Genomic DNA, 23,744 nt, shown 5'->3' with positions numbered 1-23,744 from the left:
GAACTATTATTTTAATTCTGTCGGCTTTAAGTAAAATCTAATTCTAGAGATAAACATGACAGTAATGTCTTCCTGCTTCAAACCCAAATTCTTTTGCTTTAGATAACAAACTCTTTTGTTTTTGTGACAAAAGCTTTATTAGTTGCATTTTCTCTATCTTTGGCTTTAGCAAGGCTTTGCTAGTTACAGCAATTCTGCCATAGAAAACAGATTATTATTTGATAATCCAGTAATGCAAACTCTCTGAAGCTTTCAATCAGAGGTGCAGGAAAGATCTTTAAGACATGTCTAGCATTCAATAGTTTTTAAATCTAGATTTCCAGTTGTTGTTTTTTCAAGGCAGAAACCAGTACACATTTGACAGAAATAAGACAGTAGGTAGCTCTTGAAAAAGAAGTTGTTTAAAGTTATAGGCAAAGCTTTTAAAACATCAAAAGAAATAAAACAAGAAAGTATAAGCAAAGCTAACAATAAAGGTTCTACAGGTATTAGACTAAAAATTATACATGTTAGAACAGCTTTAAACATGTCTTAAAAACAGTTCAGAGTAAACATGTTTAATCAAGCTTGGCTGGAAAACAGGCATGAAGCCAACCTGAGAATTTGCTGAAGAAATAAAGAAAGCCACTTTTACATAGTATGGGAATACAGTATGCAGCAATGTGGTATAGGATATACAACCAAGGGAAACTAAGTAGGAAAGTGGAGACCTCTATTCTTACCATCCTCGGATGATTTTAACTAAAATGACAGGTGACAGTATCCAAGAGGTGCAATCCAACACATCATGAAAAACTTCAAAAAAGCTTTCGGAAGGATCTGGTTTATTGCAAATCACGATCTGTATTTTTTAAAAGAAATTCAGTCTCATTTAATCTAACAAGAAATTTACAATAAAACAACAGGTATTGATTAAGGAAAAGTTACCTTACCTTTCCAGGTCTAGGGTTAATTTTATTCTGTTTTTTTCCTGAAAATGTCTATTGAAAGCAAAGGGGAACAAACTGTAAGAAATCAAGCATGAAATCAGTATGTTCTACTTTCACAACAGTCCTAACACTGAGTTCATAGCTCCAATGTCAAAGCCCTGCAGCAAATCCAAAACTGGAATTTCTGTCATTAAGCAATGCAGTTGTTAAGTGAGTCATGCCTGATTTTATGACCTTTTTTGCCACAGTCATTATGTGAATCACCATGGCTGTTACACAAATCTGGCTTTCCCCACTGACTTTGCTTGTGAGAAGCCCCCTGAGAAGGTTGTAAATGGCAATCACGTGACCCCTGGGATGCTGCAGCTGTTTTAAATACATGCCAGTTGCCTAGCACCTGAATTTTGATCATGTGACTGCGGGGATACTGTGATGGTTGTAAGTGTGAGGACCAGTTATAAGTCACTTTTTTCAGTGCCATCATAACTTTGGTTGTTAAACGAATAGTCATAAGTCGAGGACTACCTATAATTCAGTTTATAGCCAACCATCTTGACTACTATTTCAAGATCTTTCTCACATGTACTGCTGCCAAACTATCTCTCATTATACCTGTGTTTCTGTCTGTTCTGTAAGTAAACTCCTGCACATTTGTCTCTTAAATTTCATTTTACACAGCTATAGGTACAATTTTAACTGTTCTTGGCAGTATCATTTTTCCCTATAGAGATTAGCAAAATTTATCAAGACCTGCCTTCTTCCCCAGAATAACAATCCTGTGAGGTAGGTTGGGCTGAGAGAGAATGATGGACCTGAGTCTCCCAGTTCCTAGTCCAAAACCTTTAACCACTACACCACACTGGCTCTCAACTACCGGATTATGTTTATATTTTTAAATATTGCAATCTGATAAATCTTAACCATATTTTAATTATTCAGGATAATTTATTTATTTTATTCCATTTATATTTTATTCTGCATGCGTGCGCGCCTATGAGTTTTTATTTGACATGTTAGTGTCAATAGAACTATAGACATGTTAGCACAATAGAAACAACACCTTAACCCAAGCTTACAGGGAATTGCTGATACAAATGGGAAACTGACATAAACACACAGTTTTATATATTACTTGTATTACTTTTTCTTTTTAGGCTTAACATTCTTATGCTAATTCTGTTCTATATCAAAGGTAAAGAAGAATATTTTTATTCTTTTTTTTGCATATAATTGAGGCTGGGCAAGATAAAAGAAATACCGATGGAGTAAAAAGCTATATATAAAATTTCAGGAATTTATTCTTATGAACCAGGTTTTACTGTGATATGGATAATCAGAACATACAGCTAAACTACATTTTTTTATATACAAAGCAAGTGGCAATGATATTTTCAGTGTTTAATGAAGGAAAACCCCCTTTTTTATAAATCCAAATGGCCATTTTCAGTATTCTTATAGCAACTCGCACTGCTGATTTCACTTCTGTTTTTAAAAGTTCAAAAGGAATGTATTTCACTGAAGCGAAAGAGGAAAAACATCAAGTCAAAATTCACTTCACTATGCAGAGATTTTCAAAATATCTAGAAAGATTGCATTAAACCCACCTCAATATCTAATAATCCATTTGATTCACATTGACCAGGTTTCAACCAGTTTGAAAAACTGTTTTCAAGGTTTCCAAAATTTGGCATTTGTAAAATTCTCTCTTTTTTTGCATCATCAGTTTGTAAATATTTATCCATATAGTTTGGTGCTTTGAAACCTGAAAGAAGCTAAACAGAAAATAAAACAAAATAAATGATTGGCTGCAGGTAAAATATATTTCAGATAATATGTAGAGTTATAAAAAGATTACCTCAGGTTTCTGAGTTACATCAAATACTAGAGGAGGTGTTCCTGGAGAAATGGTGCTCTTCTGAGATGCAAAAGATGTTGTGATTGTGTTTATAGTGGTTATAGATGGCGTAAACATTTTTTCTTTAGTAACAGGCAATAGCAGACTGGAAAAGATGGTGCTGTTTTCAAGTCGAGACCTCTTGATGTCACCGTCTGTACTGTCCTTGCTCTCTTTCCCATTCATTTCCTGCATGAGTGCTGAATCTGCTCTACTGGATAACTTCAGGGACTGGAGCAGAAGGCTGTTTTCAGCAGAGGCCCGCTTGGGTCTGATCCTAGCCTCAGCTTCTAGGCTTTGCAATCTTAGCTGGAGGGATGGGGCTAGGTCTTGTGATTTGTCTCTTTTTGTTCCCAATCCCACAGTAAATATATTGGGGTCAAATATTTTCTCTAAATTGTCCTCATGAATTGGAGGCATTACAAAGGGAGGGGCAGGAGATTTTGGAAGCTTCTGCTTTTTCTTTTTCTGAGGTATACAAACAGAACTGTCTAGATTTTTAAGCGTTTCTGTAAACTTGGCCATATCTGAAGGGGAATCACAAACGCCATCAGTGTTGCTACCTTCAGAAACATTACAAACACTGCTTTGATTTTCTTGGCCACTGTTATTTTGTTCAAATAATTGTTTGCTTTCTAAAACCGTACTAATCGTCTTTTTGTCTTCATTTTCAATCTGAGAAGCCATGTTCTGGTTTAATTCTGATTCTTGGGGTACCAGATCAGACTGCAGTAAACATTCATCATTATTATTTGGGGAATAATTGTCTGATCTCAGGGAAAGTGGCTCTTCACTTTCAGGAGATAAGGATCTGGCATTTATACTCCAATTATTTTTTATTTCTGTTTCTTCATTCTGTATTATACATGAAATATTAGGTACGACTTTTTCCTTGACTAATTCTGCATCAATTTTTGTAGAAGTGAAAACATTCATTTCATTACCATCTACTTTGTCAACCTCATTAAACTGAGATTTAACAACTTTTCCAACTTCCTCGCTTTTTGTAACATGTAATGTTACATCCTCACATGTAATGTTTGCCTCAATCTTTTCCTGTGACTTAATTTTTATATCTGAAGAGGTTTCTTTTACTTTTGTGCTATTTTGCAATGCTTTCTGACGATGGTTTGCTTTATTTGTTATTCTGTTAGTCTGTTCACTTTCAGTTTGCTGTTTTCCAAACTTCAACTTTGCTCTGCCAACAAATGTATTTGATACAGAACCTCTTTTTGGAGCAGAAACATCAGCAGACTGACTTTGATTATTATGTTTGTTTTCAAACATGGATATTTTATTGGCAATGCTGAAGTTAATTTTAACTGCTTTGTCTACGGAATCTTGCTCATTTTCCATATCTTCCAGGGTTTTTGAAGCTTTAAGATTTAATTCAATGTTCTTGGGTTTAGCTGGCCTGTAAAAATAAAGTAATAAAAATACTTTAACAACATTTACTTAAAGAAGTATTTTCTTTTAAATGTAATTTACAGAGCAGTTTTATGTCTGTCTAAAACTTAAACAGTTATTTCCATATAAACACATAACAACTTGTACTACATATTGCACTGACATACTCTCCATTAACTGTGGAATTATAATCTACAGAATCTAAAAGCAGAATCCTAAATAAGTCTCCTCAGAAGTACTTCCCACTGAACTGTTCAGTTGAATTTAATATGTATAAAATATACAGAATTATAGCCTAAATGCCATTAGAGGCAAAATCCTAATAATTTTTAAAGGAATATTATACAGAACATTATTAAATATATACTTGATTATACCAAAAGCCAGATGCATTTTAAAGACACATAAAAACTGCAGTTTAAATAACACTTACCTAGAATAAGGGTTATTGAAGTAAAATAAAGGTAAATGTGAGTGAGCCTGTGACAAATTTTTAAATAGTAGCATCAGAAAAAGTAATAAAAAAGAACTATAATTCTTAAGCCACATGAATTACCCTAAGAACATTGGCTCCTTAGCAATGCATTGATTCCTTTCCTTTTAATGTTGTTAAGTCATATGCTTTAGCACATGAGAAATTATAAACATTTGCTATTGGAGGCTTTTACTTTTTCTTTCTGTGAACTCATGAAGTCCAAATATGTTCTCCACTTTCACTTTGCAAACTTCAGGAAGAGTAACTTGATGATTGTGCCCTTCAGAAAAGAAGAGTGTTATGGACATCTTACCATTTGATAAATCTCAGTTCTTCCTTATTATAAAACCCTGCCCAAAATAGGAGTTCCTCTGCATCTACAATCCTCAAAATGCATTTACATCATTGATTGGCTTTATCACTTCCTCACTCGTTTCAAAAACATTCAAACTACAAGGAAAGTGCATTAATTTACAAATTATTTGATTAGAAACAATTAATAAACAAACCCAAGAAAATAAAAATGAATACATAAGTAAAACAGAAGTGTGCCAAAGCCCTAGTCATTTCCTGTAGCCTGAGTGGCCTATAAATCTGGAGCTTGACCTACTTTTCCTCCAGCCTCAACATGCCCAATTTGTTCTTCTTGATTCTCCTCTTTCACAAAAAAGAGAGGGAGTATATAGGTATAATTAGGAGTATATAGGCATTAGGCAGTTCAATTGGGAGGACTGAAGTGCCTGAATACTACATACCAACGTAAGTGAACCTCCTAGAAAGAAAGCAGCCAATTTTTCAGGAAGGAACAGTAAAGAGGACAATTTTTAAAAATTCTGCAGATGGATGGAAGTAGATGTGAATTGTTGATCTAACCAGAAAGCAGAATTCATATAGTAGCAGCACTACCGTAACAAGGAGCATCTCATCAAGTTCTAAAATAATTGTTCAAAGTTCAATTACGAGGGTTATACACACGGAGGATGGGGGCAGAGTACTCCGTATTTATATCCATGTGCCTGAGACTATAATATAATGTATGTAAGCAAATGTGAGATAGGCTTGCAGTTCCTTTTTTTCCCTAGAAATCTAGTCATATAATCAGAGAGTAGTAATCCTAAGTATGAACAACGGATTAGTCAATCTCTCTTTGGATCTTTTTTTTAAAAATCCATTCATGATCATATATTTCATTTCTTGATAATGCTCCTGGCACCTACACCCACACCCATCATAAGAGAGGAGGGTGAATGTGATGTGTATTTGAGATCTACATGAAGTTTTAGAAAGCTAACACAAATTATATATACACACACACACGATATTCAAAAATATCCTTCCAACCTTTATGTTGTCTTCTTAAAAAGCTTTAGATTAACTTATTTCACTTTGTCCTTTAAGTGCAAAGGCTTGTTAGTGAAGGAGAGAAGTGAAGATTCAAGTGCTTTTGCATGTTGCTGTGACTCATTAAATTCATGTAATGGGTTCACTGAGTAGAAGTGCTGAAAAGTTTCCAGTCCAGATAGGGCAGAAGTAGACAAGTTTGTAATCATGTTTATATGTAACCTGAATCAAACCAGTATGTTCATTTACTAATCCAGAACCAAAGGGGTTTTTTTAAAGAAAGCTTCTGGTACAGTATCTACATTTTAAAAATCTTGTCATGTCATTTGTATTTTTTTTCTTTTTTAAAAATACGAAGTAGTACCAAAGTTTTTCTTCTCTGCATAAGAATAAGCATTGCCCTGTTCAAAAATCAGTTTGTCAGTACAGGCATACCTCAGAGATATTGTGGGTTCGATTATTGCAGACCCCCGCAATAAAGCAAGTATAACAATAAAGCAAGTCACACAAATGTCTTGGTTTCCCAGTTCATATAAAAGTTATGTTTATACTATACTGTAGTCTAGTAACTGTCCAATAGCATTATGTCTAACAAATGTACATACCTTAATTAAAAAACATTTTATTGCTCAAAAATGCTAATCATCTGATAGACTTGCTCAGTGCAGGTTTGCCACAAACCTTTGATTTGTAAAAAAAAAAAAAAGAAAAAAAAAAGGAGCATCTGCGAAACACAATAAAGCAAAGTGTAATAAAAAGAGGTATGCCTGTAATGTTAATGGGAAATGCTTAAGTCTTTCATAGTTACATTTTAAAATAAATTCTTAAGGGAACATTTTGGAATTAATGTTAATAACCTTTAAAGACTTAGAATGGGATGCCAAATTTGAGGGACATTGTTTAAAGAAAATGATAAAAGAACAGCCCATCTCTTGAAAGATGTTGAAGCTAGGTTTTTGTTCTATTCTAATGGAGCAAGGTGGAAGAAGAGAATTCTTGAATGATTTAAAGTTCTCAGAATGCAACAGAACATACAATGCCTACTGCAGTAGTTCATAATCTTCCCTGGAAACTACGCTAACAGATTGTCGGAACCAGAAAAGCAATGCAACCTGATTGCAGATGTTTGCTCACCTGAGTATCATGACAAATGACACAAACATCTTCCTGTTAAGTATATTTACATAGAAGTACATTCTATTGATTTCAACACAATTTATTTCAAAGTACTGCAGGGCTGCAATCTTTTCTGTCCCAATAACCCTTATACAGAAGTGCTGCCGGTTTTAGTCCTAAAGAAGTATATTTGTAATTCCAAGTGTATTATACACATTTAGTTTAATTTCAGTGAACTTAAATTAAATGTAGATGGATTTAGATTTATATTATGGCTACATAAAGCATTCAAAGGAAAACTTCACAACATGTATCGGCACAAATAAAGCATCCCTCCTTATACTGGTAAAGCAGTCACATCTTCTGGCAAGCTCCACAAAGCTGCTGCAAGGCCTCTTTCAGGTTGCATGTGTGTACATGCCCTGATAATACTTCAGCTGGAACTGCTGACAAAACAAAGCCACTGCACATGCAAACACATGTGAAGACAACCTTGGAAAACCCCTTAAGCACCCAAGCTGAGCCTTTCATAGGTTATGGCTACTTCAGTGCTTTGAGAGTTTTCTTCACACCAAGCATGCTTTGTGAAATGTCTCTTTTAATGCTTCACACAGCCCTATTTTATAATGCAATTTTATAATTATGTGCTAAGAAGTGCCAGTATGATTAACGAGGCTTATTTTATATATTTGCATATGAAACGTAAACTCCACATGGGCCAAAATTTTGGGTTAGCCACAAATTCTTTGCATAAAAAACCATTAAATTGTAATTTTGAATGAGGAAAGAAGAAGATTATTAAGCAAATTCAAACAAAATAAAACAAATTTAGCATGGCACTCAGGGTTACATATTTCTTCTCCAGACAAATGTCTGGATCTGTCTGGGAAGAGGATCAGTAGCAGGCAAAAGCAAGAGATGTACATTTTGCTGATTTCTTTCCACTCCATGAAAACTTATTCCAGAAGACTGGGAAACTGTCTGGAATTGTGTGCTGGTTACAGAACACTGACACTTTTGGTAAAATAGCTCTTGCTCCTCCATTCTTTTAGCCCTTCTATTCTGAGAAACCAATTTGGATTGAAGTTTTAATATAATACCTTGTATTCTGGATATACTTATTACGAAGTTAACTTAGCTAGACTTGCTTCTCTATATATATGCTTAACATCAGGGATTCAAGATACACCAATTTACATAAACTAGGTAATCACCTTCCCAGGTTCAGAGAATACACAAAACCTGTAGAGCCAATGCAGCTAATGCTATCCTTCTTTCTTTATATCATGCACAAATTCAATTTTCAATTTCTGTATAACATTATGCTTGTACGTTTTGTGAGAGAAGTTTACAAACAGGCCTCCCACAGAAAAGATGCCGGTAGCTAGTTTTCCTTTCAACCTAAATTACTTTATAAATAAGGTCCTTGTGAGATTAAATTGTAAGGAGGAAGGATTTGTAATTGTGAACTACATGAATCAATTCTATACAGGTATCACATTTTGCAACTATTATACCATGCAGGAAAAGCTCTGTGAAATATGCTCAAGGCCCTTATTTGACCATCTGTCAACAGAGTTAAATACATCCTGACATTCCTGCCAAGTATCTCTAAAATATTTGTGCTAGCCTTCCTAAATTTCATGTCTATCTAGACTTCAACCACAAATGTGTGAATTGCTATACAAGATTCAGGGTCACATTTTTAAAAAAGATTTAGTGGAAAATCAGTGTATTTACTCTTAATGTTTAGAATCTTCCCATAATTCTATTCTTTACAAGAAACATTCATTTTATTTTTCAGGTCACAGTGATCCTAATATTATCTGCTACTATTTTCAAGGACCAACTTCTTTAAACTCAGCAAGAAGTGGCCATCTCTAATGGCATCCCAATCAAGAAATCACAATCATGGAAAGATCTCTGCAAGATGCACAAGTGAAAGTTGCACTGACGCTGACTTCCTTCAAAAGGATCAGTAAAATCCTCAAAGTTTATAATTGGTCTGATCTCCACATTACCAATATACAAGTCAAGACATCTCTTCCTAGCTCTAGGATTGAACCGATAGAACTTCAAAAGAACAAATTTATAGAGTTTGCCACCCTGATCTGATAAAAAGGAAAAGTTGCACCACGCCTGTAGCTGATGCAATCACAGGAAATTACATTCAAATGTTTCATTTAAATGTTTTGTTTGTCCTATTGATATATTAATCAAATGTGGTGATTGTACCTAAACTACCATTACAGATCATTATGTCAGAGTACACAGATATATAGGGTTTTTTTTTAAAAAAAAGGAGTAGCTATGCTTCTTCTCTCCCTCTTAGATCAAATTTAGATAATAATATATTCTACTTCTCAATATCTGTAGATGGATTCCAAATAAAACATCAGGTTTAGTTAGCAAAGCTAAGTTTATTTTCAGATATAGTTTAAACCTGGGGGTAGGTGGGTGCGTTCTTCTCTTACAAATCATACAACTGTATCTGGAAAAATGTCACGATTTACCTATCCTATCTTGAAGACATTCCATGTAAATTAATGTGGCTGCAAAGGTGCACACATCTTTAAAACACTGTTCCAGGAAACACACCTCAATTTTAGTTATCAGGAATACTGCTTCAGAACATTACAATCCTTTATTTCAAATGTACTATACATAACAGAAAACAAGGCTCACAACAGTACCTATTAACAAAATCCACCACTATGTTATTCAATTCATCTGCAGCATAGTCACTTGAAATTTATCTATCAAGATGATACTCCATGTGGCAAAGATTCATTTGTAATTTATAAACTGTATAGTTAGAATTTGTGTACCTGCTTCGGAAATTGGTTCACATATACATTTTACTAGTGTAAAAACTGCATATGAACCTGCACCATTCATCTATAAATTAGCACTAGAATTCCTGTATGTAGATCTTTCCAACCTACTCATGTAAAGCAAACCAAGAAAACACATACAGAATTTTATCAAATCATCTGACAGAGAGACAATTTGTTCTTGAGCCTGAAAAAGCACTAACTTGTAATGATGGATTGGGAACCACACAGGTACACTCTGTATTCAACCACACAGTATGCTTAATACAAATGGAAACAAGATTGTAACTGTCTGAAACTGGACTTCTGCCAACTATTTTAGAAATTCTGCTATCTTTAATTAATAACAAGATCAAATTGACACTATTGTTGTGTTCTGGTAAACTTACCCCCAATATTGTTGTCCTGTTTTCATAAAAAGGAACTTCACTAGAGCCTGCAGCTGGGACAGAGAGGATAATGGGAATGGGAAAAGGGCAGATGACCTACATATGTAATCCTCTTTGCAGTGGATGGAGGGAAGAGAAAATTTTAGAGGGAGACAGTCAGGGAAGCATTTAAGTGGCCTTCCTCCAATCAGTTCCACTCATGACTAACCTTTTTATTAAAAGAAACAAAAAACAATTCCAGAAATAAATTTACTGAGTAATGTGTTGTTTGGTGGTTTAAGACAACATTGCCCTCATTGCAAGGGGCATAGAAAAAGATTCTCCTACTCCCAAAATATTTTCAATAATATTTTAGTATATTTAGTAAGAATGTTTTTCTAACTCAATGCTGGCTATAATGCTTCCTGAGAAGAGAGAAGTCCAAGAACAGAAAATGGAAAACATTCTGTAAAATTAAGCACTGCAACAAATTGTGTTTCATAACAAAAGTTAACAAGATGAAAATATTCTAATTGCCATCAACTACATAAATCCTAGCAAGTATTTGTAACTATAGTGCTGGAGTTTGTTTCTGACAATTGAAGTATATTATATTCACTAATATTTAAGCAAGTGGAATCCATGCATAAGGAAGGATACTTAGCAGTTAAAATCCAAGCTTATTGAAAGATGTAATGAACATTTCATTAAATCTAAAACTACTTACAGGCTAATTTTTGTTGTGACTGTTCTGGAAATGTCATGGCATATATTCCTTGGCTTTGCTTCATCCAAATCAGAAGAAACTTGTTTTCCATTTGTTGTTCCCACCTCATCATGTTTATGCTTATCAGCATGTAGCAAAACCCTGCCATCAGAACTGCTGACAGGATGCAAATCCTGAGACTCTGTCCTCCCTTCAGAAGGTGACAAAGTGCAGTTATTGCTCACAATGTCTGAGGAAGAAACTACAATGTTTTCATCAGAAGGCGATTCCTCTACTGAAGTGCATTTTGATATTGGATTACCATCCGTTATGCCTTCAGACTGTCTTTTGGTGGAAGGATCTTTCCCTGGACTTTTTAAGCCTATGGGTGAAAGAGGACCTGCATCGGATTGATTCTTTTTTAAGGATTTCTTTTTATATGGGGATGAGGCTGGGATCTGCTGCTTGCCCTTCTCGAGCTCTGATTTAGTAAATCCCTTATGATTACTTCCAGACCTTATGTCATTATTATTTGTAGGAGAAATAATCTGTTGAGAAGCTCTAACTTTTCTTCCAGAAGTGCACATTTTTTCTGAAACCATATCAGAAGGAATACCATCAAAAACAGGTTCCTCTTTCACAGTATTCTCACTTGCATTTCTATCCCCATTTGGCACATCATTGGAGCTCTGAGATTTTCTCCTCTTTCCAGATCTCCTAATTGCAGGTTTTTTATCCATTCTGTCTGTGCTGCTACAATCTTCGTCTAATACAACAGCCACTGGTTCATACAAATTTTGTTGTTCAGCTCTATGAAGAAAAATATCTAATGTCAATATTGTAGAAGGCTGGACATGCTCATTTTGCTTAGGATCCACAAAAAATGGTTGATCTTTAGATTCTGCATATTCCGATTCTGCAAATATATGAGGCTCCACTAATTCCTTGTGATTTAATATGATATGTTCTAGATTTTTATCAGATGTATTAGTTAAACTTTTAAAGAAATCTGGAGTTGTGGCATTTGTGTCAGTGACAAATTCGTTCTCTCCTTCCAATGTCTCGAGGGTAAGATTGCTATCAAATAATGTATCTTTTATTGTTTCATTACTACTATGCCAATCAAGTGACCATTCACTGCCAGAAGAAATTCCTTTAGTGTTCCATTCTGAAACAATGTCATTATATAAAGGTGTCAGATCCCTATTGTAGAGATAATCTTCTGAGTCTTCAATAGCATTTGGTGTCTTTGACTGGTTCTGATCATAAATCGGATCAGTAAGAGATTCCTCACTCTTAGATAGATCGTTTATATCCTCTATTTCTATTGATGCCAATGGGGCTAAATTCTTATGAGGAGATTCAGGTCTTGTACTTTTAACACTTGGCTTTAGAGAAGCTTCCTGTGTATTCTTGGGATTTTTTCTTCTCCCCGTAGTAAAAAAATGTCCCAACTTCCCCAAAACCGGCTTCTTTTTTTCTTCCTTTGAAGACTCTGAAGAGCGGGTTTTAGACTAGAAAAAAAAGGAGTAAAGAAAGGAAGTGAGACTATATAATAATCAAAACATGCTTCTATTATTAAACATTTATATGTTTAAAAAATTAAGAAACTCTATCTGAAGTATTTGTTGAATGCTAGGATTTTCTTTGAAAACGGTACCTTGACATTTAAAATATCACATTTTATAAAATGCATTAAGTGCATTAAGTTGCACTTTTGGTTGTTGGGCAACCAAAACAGGTGGCAGCACCTAGCCAACTTGTGGATCGTAAAAAGCCAGATAGGCTTGGAAGGGTTCAGTACTTCAATGGGGGATCACCAGAAATTCCCAGGACTGCAAATTATACTGAGAAATTAGAAAACACCCCACAAAGCAGCAATGGCAAACCATTTCTGTACAGCTGATAACAACATGGACATAACCATGCATTTGCAGAAGATGACCTCATCTCAAAGCAGACTCTACCTTTTTAACAATCCAGTTCCATATCTTTCTTATCAGATTAAGCCCCCCCCCCACCAGTTTAACAGGCTTACTTCCAAATATACGACAGTAGTATTATAGCAGAAATGGCTTAAATAGGTCACTAAAACATTATTCTATTAAGAAGAAATACCTTTTTGACATTTCAGCAAAACAAAGGGGAACAGATTTACTCAAGTTTGTACAGAAATGACATTCTTAATAAGCATGTTTAGTAGCCATTGTTTGGGTCATTTTAGTGCATGTGGTAATTTTCAAGTCATCTTTTACTTTTAAGATGCATTTGCAAAGCACACTGAACCACAAACTAGCCAACTATGTATTAGATTATTGTGCTGTACAAACTAAGCCCATGTAGTTAATGGCTTAAGGTGTACCCAAAGAAACTGGGTTGAGGCATGGGCAATTATGTCATTACAAGTACAGTACAGCCAAACACAAAAATAAAAACAAGAACTCTAGAGTACAATCTATTCATTCTAAGCCACCAAGACCACTAATGTTTATTTAGTCCTCTCTGAGTTTCTCCAATTCTCCACAGAGAACTCATATCTTACAGTCACAGCAACCCCCCCCAATTTTGACTGAGTGCCACAACACAATGAACCACAAACAAGCCAATACACTTCAGCCTCTCAGTGTTTGTGAATCCAACCCTTGGAAAAACCCTTCACGGGAAGCCTTAAAATGCCCTGCCACAAGGATATGGACAGCCAGCTTCATGGAAATAGCGAGAAGCCCTTCCCGAGTTTCTTCCACGGGCTTCCTAAAGACACCAGAGGTGTGGGAGAAACTAGCCCGCCCCAATGTAAAACCACAGCTAGTGCTGCTGCGACTGAGCCAAAGGGAGCTCTCGATCCGCGGTCTTCAACCAGCCCCCCTCCCCTCCCCGCTCCTTCCAGCCCCGCGCATCTTTCAGAGTTGCCTCGCCTCTCAGTGAGAGGCACGGTGGGCAGGCGCGTTCCCCGAGCAGCACACGCTCATGGCCCTCCACCCAGACTTTCCCTACTCGGGGACGACCGAAGGGCAGATTGCTCTGCCGCTTCCCGGGATTTCTCCGCAACATCTCCCGCCCTGCCATACCGACCCTGCCCCATTCCCGCGTCTCTCTGCTATTCAGCAACGACCCTCGGTACTCACTAAGCAGCTCCTCTTCCAACAGTCCCAGCTGCGAGTTCTGTGCCCGCCTCAGAGCGACCTTCAGTCCGCAGGCGACTCGTGAGAAAAGAGCGCCAAGGCCGGCTCCCGGGAAGGCGCCAACTGTAGAGCAGCCAGCCGCACCCTCCCGACGGAGCGAGGCCCGCCTTCGCCTGCGGTATCAGCAGCAGCTGCTGCCGCTTTACCTGGCACAGGTGGGACGGGTGGAAGGCGGGCAGAATTCTGGGTAGGGAAAAAAGTGTCCGAAGAAGCTGGCGGGAAGAGGTTATTCAGGTACAGGCGCCTGAGGCAGCAAAGCAAGCCGAAGGTGGGTGGGGAGGACAGCGAGGAGGAATCGGCTTCGGGTCGCGCTATAAAGCTCAGATTGCGAAGCTTATTATGGAGGGCGATTTCTTCCCGCAAAACCCCAAACTGTGCTTCGGGACAGGTTTTTGGGGCAGTCGCGCAAAGATTCGAAATGAAACCGATTGGCTTCCAGGTCCACCTGAGTTGCAGCATCTCTTTGAGAGTATTCCTCAAGAACGGACAGGGCATTCCATAAAAATCAGAATAATACGATCTAATGGAACAATGAGTTCCTGCTCAACCTTGAACCTAATCTGCAAAGCACCAAATAAAAATTTGCTGTTTTATACATTAATTGTACTTCAAAGGATGAGGATAAAGGTGTATCTTTTAAGAAATGTATCTCAGTCTCATGATATGTTCCCACCTGGGTAACACTAAATCAAAATCAGTCAAACTAACATTCAGCTTATTGAGAACCCAGACAATTTTATTTTAGTCAGTAAATCACAAACCATGGCTTAGTGCAATGTGTGAACACATGTCTGTCTATAAGCATATAAATGTAGCAACAAGGCCCAGAGAACCAATTACCTTAAGATGTCATGGAATCAGGCAGAATTTTCCAGAGAAGAAAAGGGAAGGGTGCCAGCAAGCATAACAAAACTCACAAAAGTTGTTATTCTTAAAGTGCTGATTTCTCTTCCACAAGCCTGAGCAATCTGACATGCACTGCCTATTCTCATCTATTCAGGACAGAAAAACTGCCTTAAGCAAAACTGACACTTTGATCATATGGTAAAAAGCCAAAGGTTCTTCTTGTTTTTTTAATTGGTTATTGGTTATTTAAATAACCAGTCACTGCCAATGAACCACATCTGAAGTTGCCATGGTTATAAAACAAGACATGGTTATAAAACATATTTCAAAATAGATGTGGAATGAATGAGGTATGCTGATTAGCTAATATTAGTGTTTATCTGTGAGCTGTATCTGGTGAGCAATGAATCCCTACTCCTTTTCAAATTTGTGGGCCATCCAAGACAATGATCTGGATGAAAATTATTTAGCACATATTAATCCATTCCACAAGAATCTGGTATGTTATACTACAAACAGTGTTGGAATTTAATAAACAAATTCAAATAACATAATTGCTTAGCTTTTTTGTCTAAGGACAGAAAAGACCCAATGCTTTTGCTTACTTAATGAAACTTTCCATACTATATTATCCAGTTTAGAGTGTACATTAAGAGTCACTTAACAAGAAGCACACTACATACTGATCTGTCTAAATTTAGACCTGATATCAAGAAATCAACTTTTCATACTAGCATTTCTAAAAAAAACTCACTTTTTTTCTTAAGTGCAAGTACAATTCCTTAAGAGACGGATAGCATTGTGGAGAAAGTAATAGCCACTAATGTAATTTATGTGCCAGATAGGTTCTACCCTTGCTGCTTTGAAATGCAAAATGGGCATCATACAATAAAAGTTTTAGAGGCAGTATACTACTTGAATTGTTTTTGCAATACAATACTGGTTTTGCTGACTTAAATGACTAATAAGAGGGAGTGGATATTGTTATTCAGGTGATCACAAAGCAGAAGATGAAAATTAAGGTGTATTGTATATAATGCTAACTTCACCAATTTTTTTTAGCTACAAGCCATTGCATTAAAAAGATGGTGAGTATAAAAGATGCTCTAAAACCAGATGCTGACATTTCCTGTTCCTAATTTACATCAAACTTTAAAACAGCTCAATCAATACACCTAAATAGGTACCTAAAATTTATTTGCCTCCTGTACCTGGAAACATGTTTTCAGTAATCCAAAGCTTTTCATGTTATTAAATCCAAGTTCTGAAATACTTCCTAGTAAACATGCCTTGGAATGCTAGCTTAGCCTGCCTTTAAGAATACAGTATTACTTATTTTTAACTTCAATTGTGTAAGGGCTGTATTAGTGAGGGCACTAGCCATTAAACCAAGCAAGAGAGTCTAGTTAAGAAACACCCTCCTTTTCTTTAGGCCTGAGCAATATAAAGCTTCTTGCACTTTCCTATATTATGCACAATTGAGAAGAAATGAAGTTATAGTACTTTCTGTGCACATCTGCTTCAGTTCTGTACACACAGCTCCTTCATTAGGGTTATATTACAAATTGTAATAAACTTAGGACAACTTGCTGGGTTCTCTATATTTTTCTTACAAGGTCAGTTTAATTGCAGTTGCATACCAGAACTCAGATAATGTCAGCCCTTCAAGGTAGACCAAGTCAAGAAACAGACATTGCAGGGATTCCAGAAAAGTTACTTTATTATTGTACTGTAGGGCACATTAATAGAATCTTGAAAGACTGTCCAAGTTTTCCTCTGCTCCTCTTATACTAAACAAAATTGAGGTGGTTTTTTTGAGTTTCTTTCTTATGCTTCCTTCTGTCTTAGAATTGCAATTTCTTGTCCAAGTCCCTCTTTCATTCCCCAAGGTCAGCTCTAAATTCCTTTACATATATAATGGGTCTGCTGTACAGAAATAACAACTCTTGGTTAAGTTTTTAGACTCTGTCATGAAATTCTTCCTCATAAAATGTATAGGAATCCTCATAACTTACTTGATTTTTTTTGTTTTGTTTTTGGTGCCATTGAGTCAGTCTTGACTCCTGGCGACTGCCTAGACAAGTCCCTGCAGTTTTCTTGGAAAGGTTTTTCAGAAGTGGTTTGCCATTGCCTGCTTCCTAGGGCTGAGGGTGAGTGACTGGCCTAAGGTCACCCAGCGGGCTTTGTGTTTAAGGCAGGACTCGAATTCACAGTCTCCCAGTTTCTAGCCTGATGCCTTAACCACTCCACCAAACTGGCCCTCTATTTGAAATAATAGGGGTTATAAAAAATTTTCACTGAGCATCCAATATTTTATTGTCATCTTCCTTACATATACCTATGGTAATTTACTTTATTACTTTAGTGAATAGCGCCCCCCAGAGTCACCCCACAGTGAGATGGGTGGTGACAAATTTGAAATATAAATAAATATAAAATAAATAAATCTGTACTCTGATACCCTGAAACCACAACAACACTGGTTTATTTTCTTTTACAACACTAATGCAAATAAAACAAGCAAAAAAAATTTGTGAGATGGTAAATTCTGAAACTCATTTGCAAGGTTACTCAGTCTTGCACTGTATAAATATACAACATAAAAAAGATGAGTACCGTATGTAAGAAGACAGCAAAGTCTTCTACCTGTAATATATCTGACCCAATGAATAGCAGTTGCATACCAAGGAATCTGGAATCTTGTGATCTGATTAGGCTTTGCTATACCAACCTCATCACTGCCTCTAAGATTTCCCTAATTTTTACAACATGCTGGACTACACTTATACATTTTCTCTTTATTCTCTGAGTCTGTACCACTTTCTTACCAAACATTACCTCAAAAGGTGAAAAGTTTGTGGATTCTTAAGGTACTACTGTACATAGTAGGCAAACAGAAATGATTGTAACTTGTCATCCTAGTCATTTGGGTTTTCTAATTGTGGTGAAAGAACAATTAAATCTTTATTACACTTTTTAAAGTTCCATTAAATCTCTCTCTTAAGCCATTAGTCTGTAGACAACATGCTGTGGTTTTTAACTGAGTGATGCCAACGCACTGCCACATACTTCTGACAGGAAGTTATTTCAACAAACTGAAATAATTGCACATCAAAAACCAAGCTGAAAAAAAGATACTGTGCAAGGCCTCCCCACCAGAGCTTTAGCAGATACCAAGGCTACTGTCGTGGCTATCACTAATTCAGAAGATTCTGACAGCAAGGAGCCTGTTCTGGATGTGCTGAGAGCAATCAAGAACCTGAGGCTGTTCTGGCTGGCAGTCATCAAGAGCAGTTGCTCCCATAGTCAGATGATGAGAACCAAGAGCTGGATGCCTGCCCAGCCCTCAGGCACACCATACTCTACAACAAGCAGAGCAAAAGTGCTCTATGTACTTTCTTGCCCAGCGAGGCCATTCCCAGTCTTGACTGGCCCCCTGATTGAGGCTTTACTTAAAAGCCACCATTAGCCAGCAAGACTTGTTGGGAAGAACTGCTCCTTCTGGATTCTGTGCCTGAAGTCTTCAATCTCTTGCCACCCAGAATTTAGTCAGTCTGATCCGGACTGGCTGACGACCTACCCACAATGCTTATAGCTTTGGTTCATGACTTGACAATGTTTCCACTTGCTGCTTTGGACTCTTGCTATGTGGAATTTGTTGCAGGCAAGCTCAGGCATAGTTGGCACTTTGCTGAAGTATGTGTGCTCTTGCACACAAGTTCTGCCATCATTGCCTATACTTGCTTTAACCAGAAGAAAAATCTTAGTATGCTAGCTTTTATGATTGGCCTGAAACTGGATATCTGGTGAAATGGTCAGCTCTTTTCCTTTTATGCCCACCAGTGAGTCTCATGAACCAATTGATTATGTCCACTTTTTTCAGCTCTCTTGTGCTTTTTTCCTCTGCCAAATGGGATAGGGTTAGGGTACAGTTATCTCTGCAAATTTAGGTACTTACGCCATAATCATAACAAGGATTTGGAACCAATCAATTACATCCACAGCAGGCAAAAACTTTTTGGACATGAGATTTTAACACTAGAGCAGGCAAAAAAGGAACAAGAGTAGAAAAAAGGAACAAGAATTATCTAAAGTCAAGATAAATCTTATCCCTTTTCTGGTTGCCTTTGGTAAGGTACCAATAATATTCGTTCTACCCTATAGATCCCACTGTTTTGGACAAGTTCCATTTGGTCTCCAATCTTTCCTTTTAGGGAGGGTTGTTGAGAATGTGGTTGCACTGTAACATCAGAGATCCCTGGAGGAAGCAGATTATGTGGACCCCTTTTAGCCAGGTTTCAGGTCCAGACCTGGGATTGAAAATGCAGTGATTCTTCTTGTGTATGGCCTCTGTTGGGAATGGGATGGAGATAGTGCATCCATCCTTGCTTTTCTTGACCTCTCAGAGGCTTTCAATGACATTGATGATACCCTTCTGGACTGACTTCGGGGTTAGGAGTTGGCACAGTTTTGCGCTGGTTCTCTTCTTTCCTCCAAGATTGGTTTCAGTCAGTGTTGATAGGGATTGAACCCATGCCCATTTCTCTGCAAGATGCTTGGTGCTCTCCACACTTGTATTTAACACCTACATTCAACCACTGGGTGAAGTCATTCAATGACACGGGGTGAAGTATCATCAATATGCTGATGATTTCCATTGTACATCTCTGCTTCAGGCCGACCAATGATGTTGTGGAGGTTCTGTCCTAGTGTCTGCAGGCTGTGGGGTTTTGAAATGGGAAGAACAGGCTTACACCTTTGCTTTGTAAGCTGCACTGGCTCCCAATAATCTTCTGGATGCAATTCAAGGTATTGTCTGTCATCTTAAAGTCCTTCATGGCATGGGTCTGGGATATTTGAGAGACTATTTTTCTCCAACTGTTTCCACCTGCCCCATCAGGTCTGGCAGGAGGGGCATGCTTCAGGCCCATCTATTAAATCATGTCATCTAGTGTGACTCAGGAAGTGTGCCTTTTGTGTCACTTCACCTGCCTTTTGGAACATATCCCACCCCAAATTAGAGTGGCTCTGACCAGTTAGTTTTTCAAAAGGTCTTAAGATCAGGCTGCTCTCCCAGGCATGGAGATCAGGCAGTTAGCTGAGCCTGTGAGGTATTATTAATTTATTATTGTTGGATTTATCTTTGGTTGACATTTATTTTTTGCTTTTGTTATGTTTATCTATTTTTTATTGTTAAATTGATGTTTTTAACTGTGTTCGCCATCAGAGATGGGCAGCCTTATAAATAGAATAAAACAAATAAATAAATAGTTGACCAATAATTGGTAAAGGTTTGAGAGACATTTTCACTTTATGGCTACTTTTCCTAATCTCCTCACACACAGGACAAAACTGGCAATAAGCTCTCATCTCTTAAGTGACACATGGTAAGTAAAAATGCCCAATCTAACTGGGTCATTTCAATGTTCATGTTTGGACTACAGTACCATTTTCTATAAAGGAGTTATTTTCCCAACAGATTTGTCCCTTGGTTCATTCTTTTTCTCTCAATTTGTTTCTACCTTGATCTGGTTTTTTTTTTTTTTGGTCTGATGTGAACAGACTGAAGGTCCCATTACCTCTCTTCATACAATGAAGGGTATAAAGCAGTTTTCTGTAATATGCACTTCATATAACTTTCATTTCCCCATTCTACAGATAATCTGGCCACCAGGTATTTTAAAGGAATTTTTGCATCCTTTTTAGAATAACTTTCTTGTCAGTTAGGTCTATCTTTATTAGGAATAAATCAGTGCCAGTATCTACCATACTGCTTAATGTATTCTGATGAAGTTTCACTGTTTCTCTTAAGGGATCCTTAATTTCTTCAATTTTAGGGATGAGAAAGCCACAACTTTTGAATATCTTTCTTTCAACTTAGGAGATACAGTATACTACTTGTCATTTCTAATTTGTTTTCATAGGACTTTCTCCACAACCATCAGCCTTGTTTTCTACAAAAGAAAGATGTTCTATCATTTTTCTTATTTACCCACTGTTTTAACTTTTCCCCATTTTCAGTAGGATTACTTGTGGGGAGGGGGGATGACAACATGTGTATGCAACTGATGCAAATTACATAATTGTGCCATTTCTGCAACAAAGCTTTGATGCACATATCATTTTGATATCATTGTGGATTTTTACAGATGTCTTTGATCTAGACTAAATTCATCTTAGATTATTAGCTGGTCTGTTGCCAATCAATTGTCTTCTCTCCCTCAAACAACAGAAAGACTTATTTTTCTCTATTAAGGATTTATAATAAATCAAGTGAGAGACAGAGTTGGCTAATACTGTACTTTAGATAGGAAAAGATTTTTTAGGAATTAACCAATAAAATAGTCAAAAAATTAAGGGGGGGATTTTAGAGTGATTTAAAATCATAATCCAGTACTTTATTATATAAAACTGGAAGTCAAATGACTCAATAAATCCTGACTACATTCTAAACTGGACTTGGTGGCATTTATCTGTTTGTATGGATAATAAATCTGAGATGTTGCTGTGAAGGAGAACCTCAGACATCATCAAGGCACCTTCTCCCTTTAAAAGTCTAAGAACAGAACACTGTATCAGCTAATACTGAGGAGCTGAGTTGTGGTTGAAGCAAGAACTTTTGCTAATGGTAAAACAGCCCACCCACATTTCTGCACCGCTTCAGGGTTGCAAGTGGAAATACCACATTCTTGGCTAAAATTAAATCAGCTCAGCTGCCAAACATAGATAATGATGCAACAGTATAGTCCGTAGATGATTTTGGAGTAACACAAAGAATTTATATGTACAATTTTATGTATGTATGTATATATGTATGTATGTATGGAAATATATGCCCTGTTTGTTTTTATTTGTTTTTTAGCTTTATTTTTTTTTCTTCTTTTATAATTCTGGGTGTTCTTTTTCTTTTTCTTTGTATTTAGTTAATAAAAGAATGGAGGGAAAGTTATATGGGAATGTCCATAGTAAAACATTGGCAGTGAGTATGGAAAATGCATCAAATTTTTTTTAATTGCTTTTTGGAGTACTTTCTTGGACTACAGATTAAATCACCATTCAACAAAAACAAAACGAATTTACACCAGTGGCATTGAAACTAAATGGGAAGTGCAGTGAGTATCATTCTTCTCTTCAAAAATCATTTTTGTAAACCTAAGGAGAATAGGGCTACCAGATTTGTAGTGCAAAAAATCTAGACAACCACTAGATAACAGCAAAGAGTTACAATTTTCTATATATTTTCTTTGTCATTTAGTGATCATCTAGATTTGTGCAGCCCAGATCTGGTAGCTCTAAATAAAAACTAGTGACATTCCCACATTCTTTTGTTTTTGGCAGATATTGCCCGATCAGATTTACTGGTTACAAAAAGCAAAAGAAAAGTGAGATTTTATTTCTGAGCCAAAGGTATTCTGATATAAGAACTACTCTTTGTAACAAAAAGTAGCCCTATTTTCTTTCCTCAGCATAGTTTTCATCTAAGTAAGATTGTTATTATATTTTTTATTCCACCTTTTATGTGGACCAACAAACAAACAAACTCAAGGCAGTGAACATACCTAGTACTCCTGCCTCCTATTTTCCCCACAACAACCACCCAAGTTTATTTGTTAAACAGTCTAAAGAAACAAAATGAAGGTCGTGTTAATGAAAGTAATGGAAAAAGCCTAAAAGACAGAGAAGAGCAACAGAAATGGTAAGAAGTACCTGTTCTAATTTTTGTCATACCTAACAGCAATATTTTTTGTAAACCAAACTCTTCATCCCAATCTACCAGCTGCAATTTTTATTATTTTTTGTTTAACTAAAGAAAAAATACAGTCTTTATTTTAAACTATGTCTAGAAATGTTTAACTTAAGCAATAAATCTCAGATTAGAACAAAAAATTAAAAAGAATACTGCCTTACCATTGTGATGTTAGTTCTTTTCCACTTTTTGGAAAACAGACAAGGATATAAGAGATGAAGGCACATGTACGCTAATGCAACTATCTCTGACCCTCCCACTCTTACGTTAATTTTTTGTTTTCATGCTTAGGGAATCTCAGAAAGAAAAGCAGAGTCCAAAATAATATGGTTTCTTAGTAGACAGGGTATGGCAAAGTTTAAGAAATGGCATTATTCTAAGATGAAACATAGCTTAAAACACCTGAGAAAAGCAAGGTTTAAGAAAGCTAGTACTTTTGGAAAAAGCAACAGACACTGGTTTTGAAGAATAAGAGAGAAAACATGTAGAAGTGTCCAAGTAACTAATGATCAGTTACTGTTGGAACTCTAAATCTATAAACAAATATATGAATGGTATGAATTTGTGGGCAGCTTAATCATACGGATTTCAAAGTACTTTTTCAAAATTTACCAGAATTACATACAAGTTCATTTTCATTTCCCTCAAATATATTACTCAGAGGGGCATACAATATTTTAAAGATTAAACTAAATGTTAATCTAACTTTAGTACTGAGCACAGCAGATATCAGTGACCCTGCATATTTTATTCACATTTCCATGAAAAATAATAGCTGCAACTGAATATCCAAGTGCATAGACTTGTCAACATACATTTGCTAGCTAGCATATAAATGAGCACATAAATCATAGTAGTTCTAGGTAGCGTTTATGAGAGACTAAACTTTTTTTTGCTGA

At 36.4% G+C, this 23,744-nt stretch overlaps 1 protein-coding gene across 1 annotated transcript in view; it reads right to left on the bottom strand.

The window, feature by feature from the left end:
- Positions 1-12,578, bottom strand: part of CRYBG1 (crystallin beta-gamma domain containing 1) — a 42,481-nt gene extending 29,903 nt beyond the window's left edge. The window contains exons 1-5 of the mRNA XM_025164897.2: positions 11,092-12,578; positions 2,785-4,237; positions 2,534-2,701; positions 933-980; positions 723-841 (exon numbers count right to left, since the gene is read on the bottom strand). Coding sequence (XP_025020665.1) covers positions 723-841; positions 933-980; positions 2,534-2,701; positions 2,785-4,237; positions 11,092-11,810 — 2,507 coding nt within the window. The 5' untranslated portion in view covers positions 11,811-12,578. The remainder of the gene's footprint in view (positions 1-722; positions 842-932; positions 981-2,533; positions 2,702-2,784; positions 4,238-11,091) is intronic.
- Positions 12,579-23,744: the final 11,166 nt, after the last annotated feature.

Source organism: Python bivittatus, unplaced genomic scaffold (assembly GCF_059951505.1).
Source record: "Python bivittatus isolate LINGU-HERP-01145 unplaced genomic scaffold, Pbiv_v1 ctg000020_np1212, whole genome shotgun sequence".
NCBI classification, from domain to species: domain Eukaryota; kingdom Metazoa; phylum Chordata; class Lepidosauria; order Squamata; family Pythonidae; genus Python; species Python bivittatus.
This window is presented reverse-complemented; position numbering and strand designations above follow the sequence as displayed.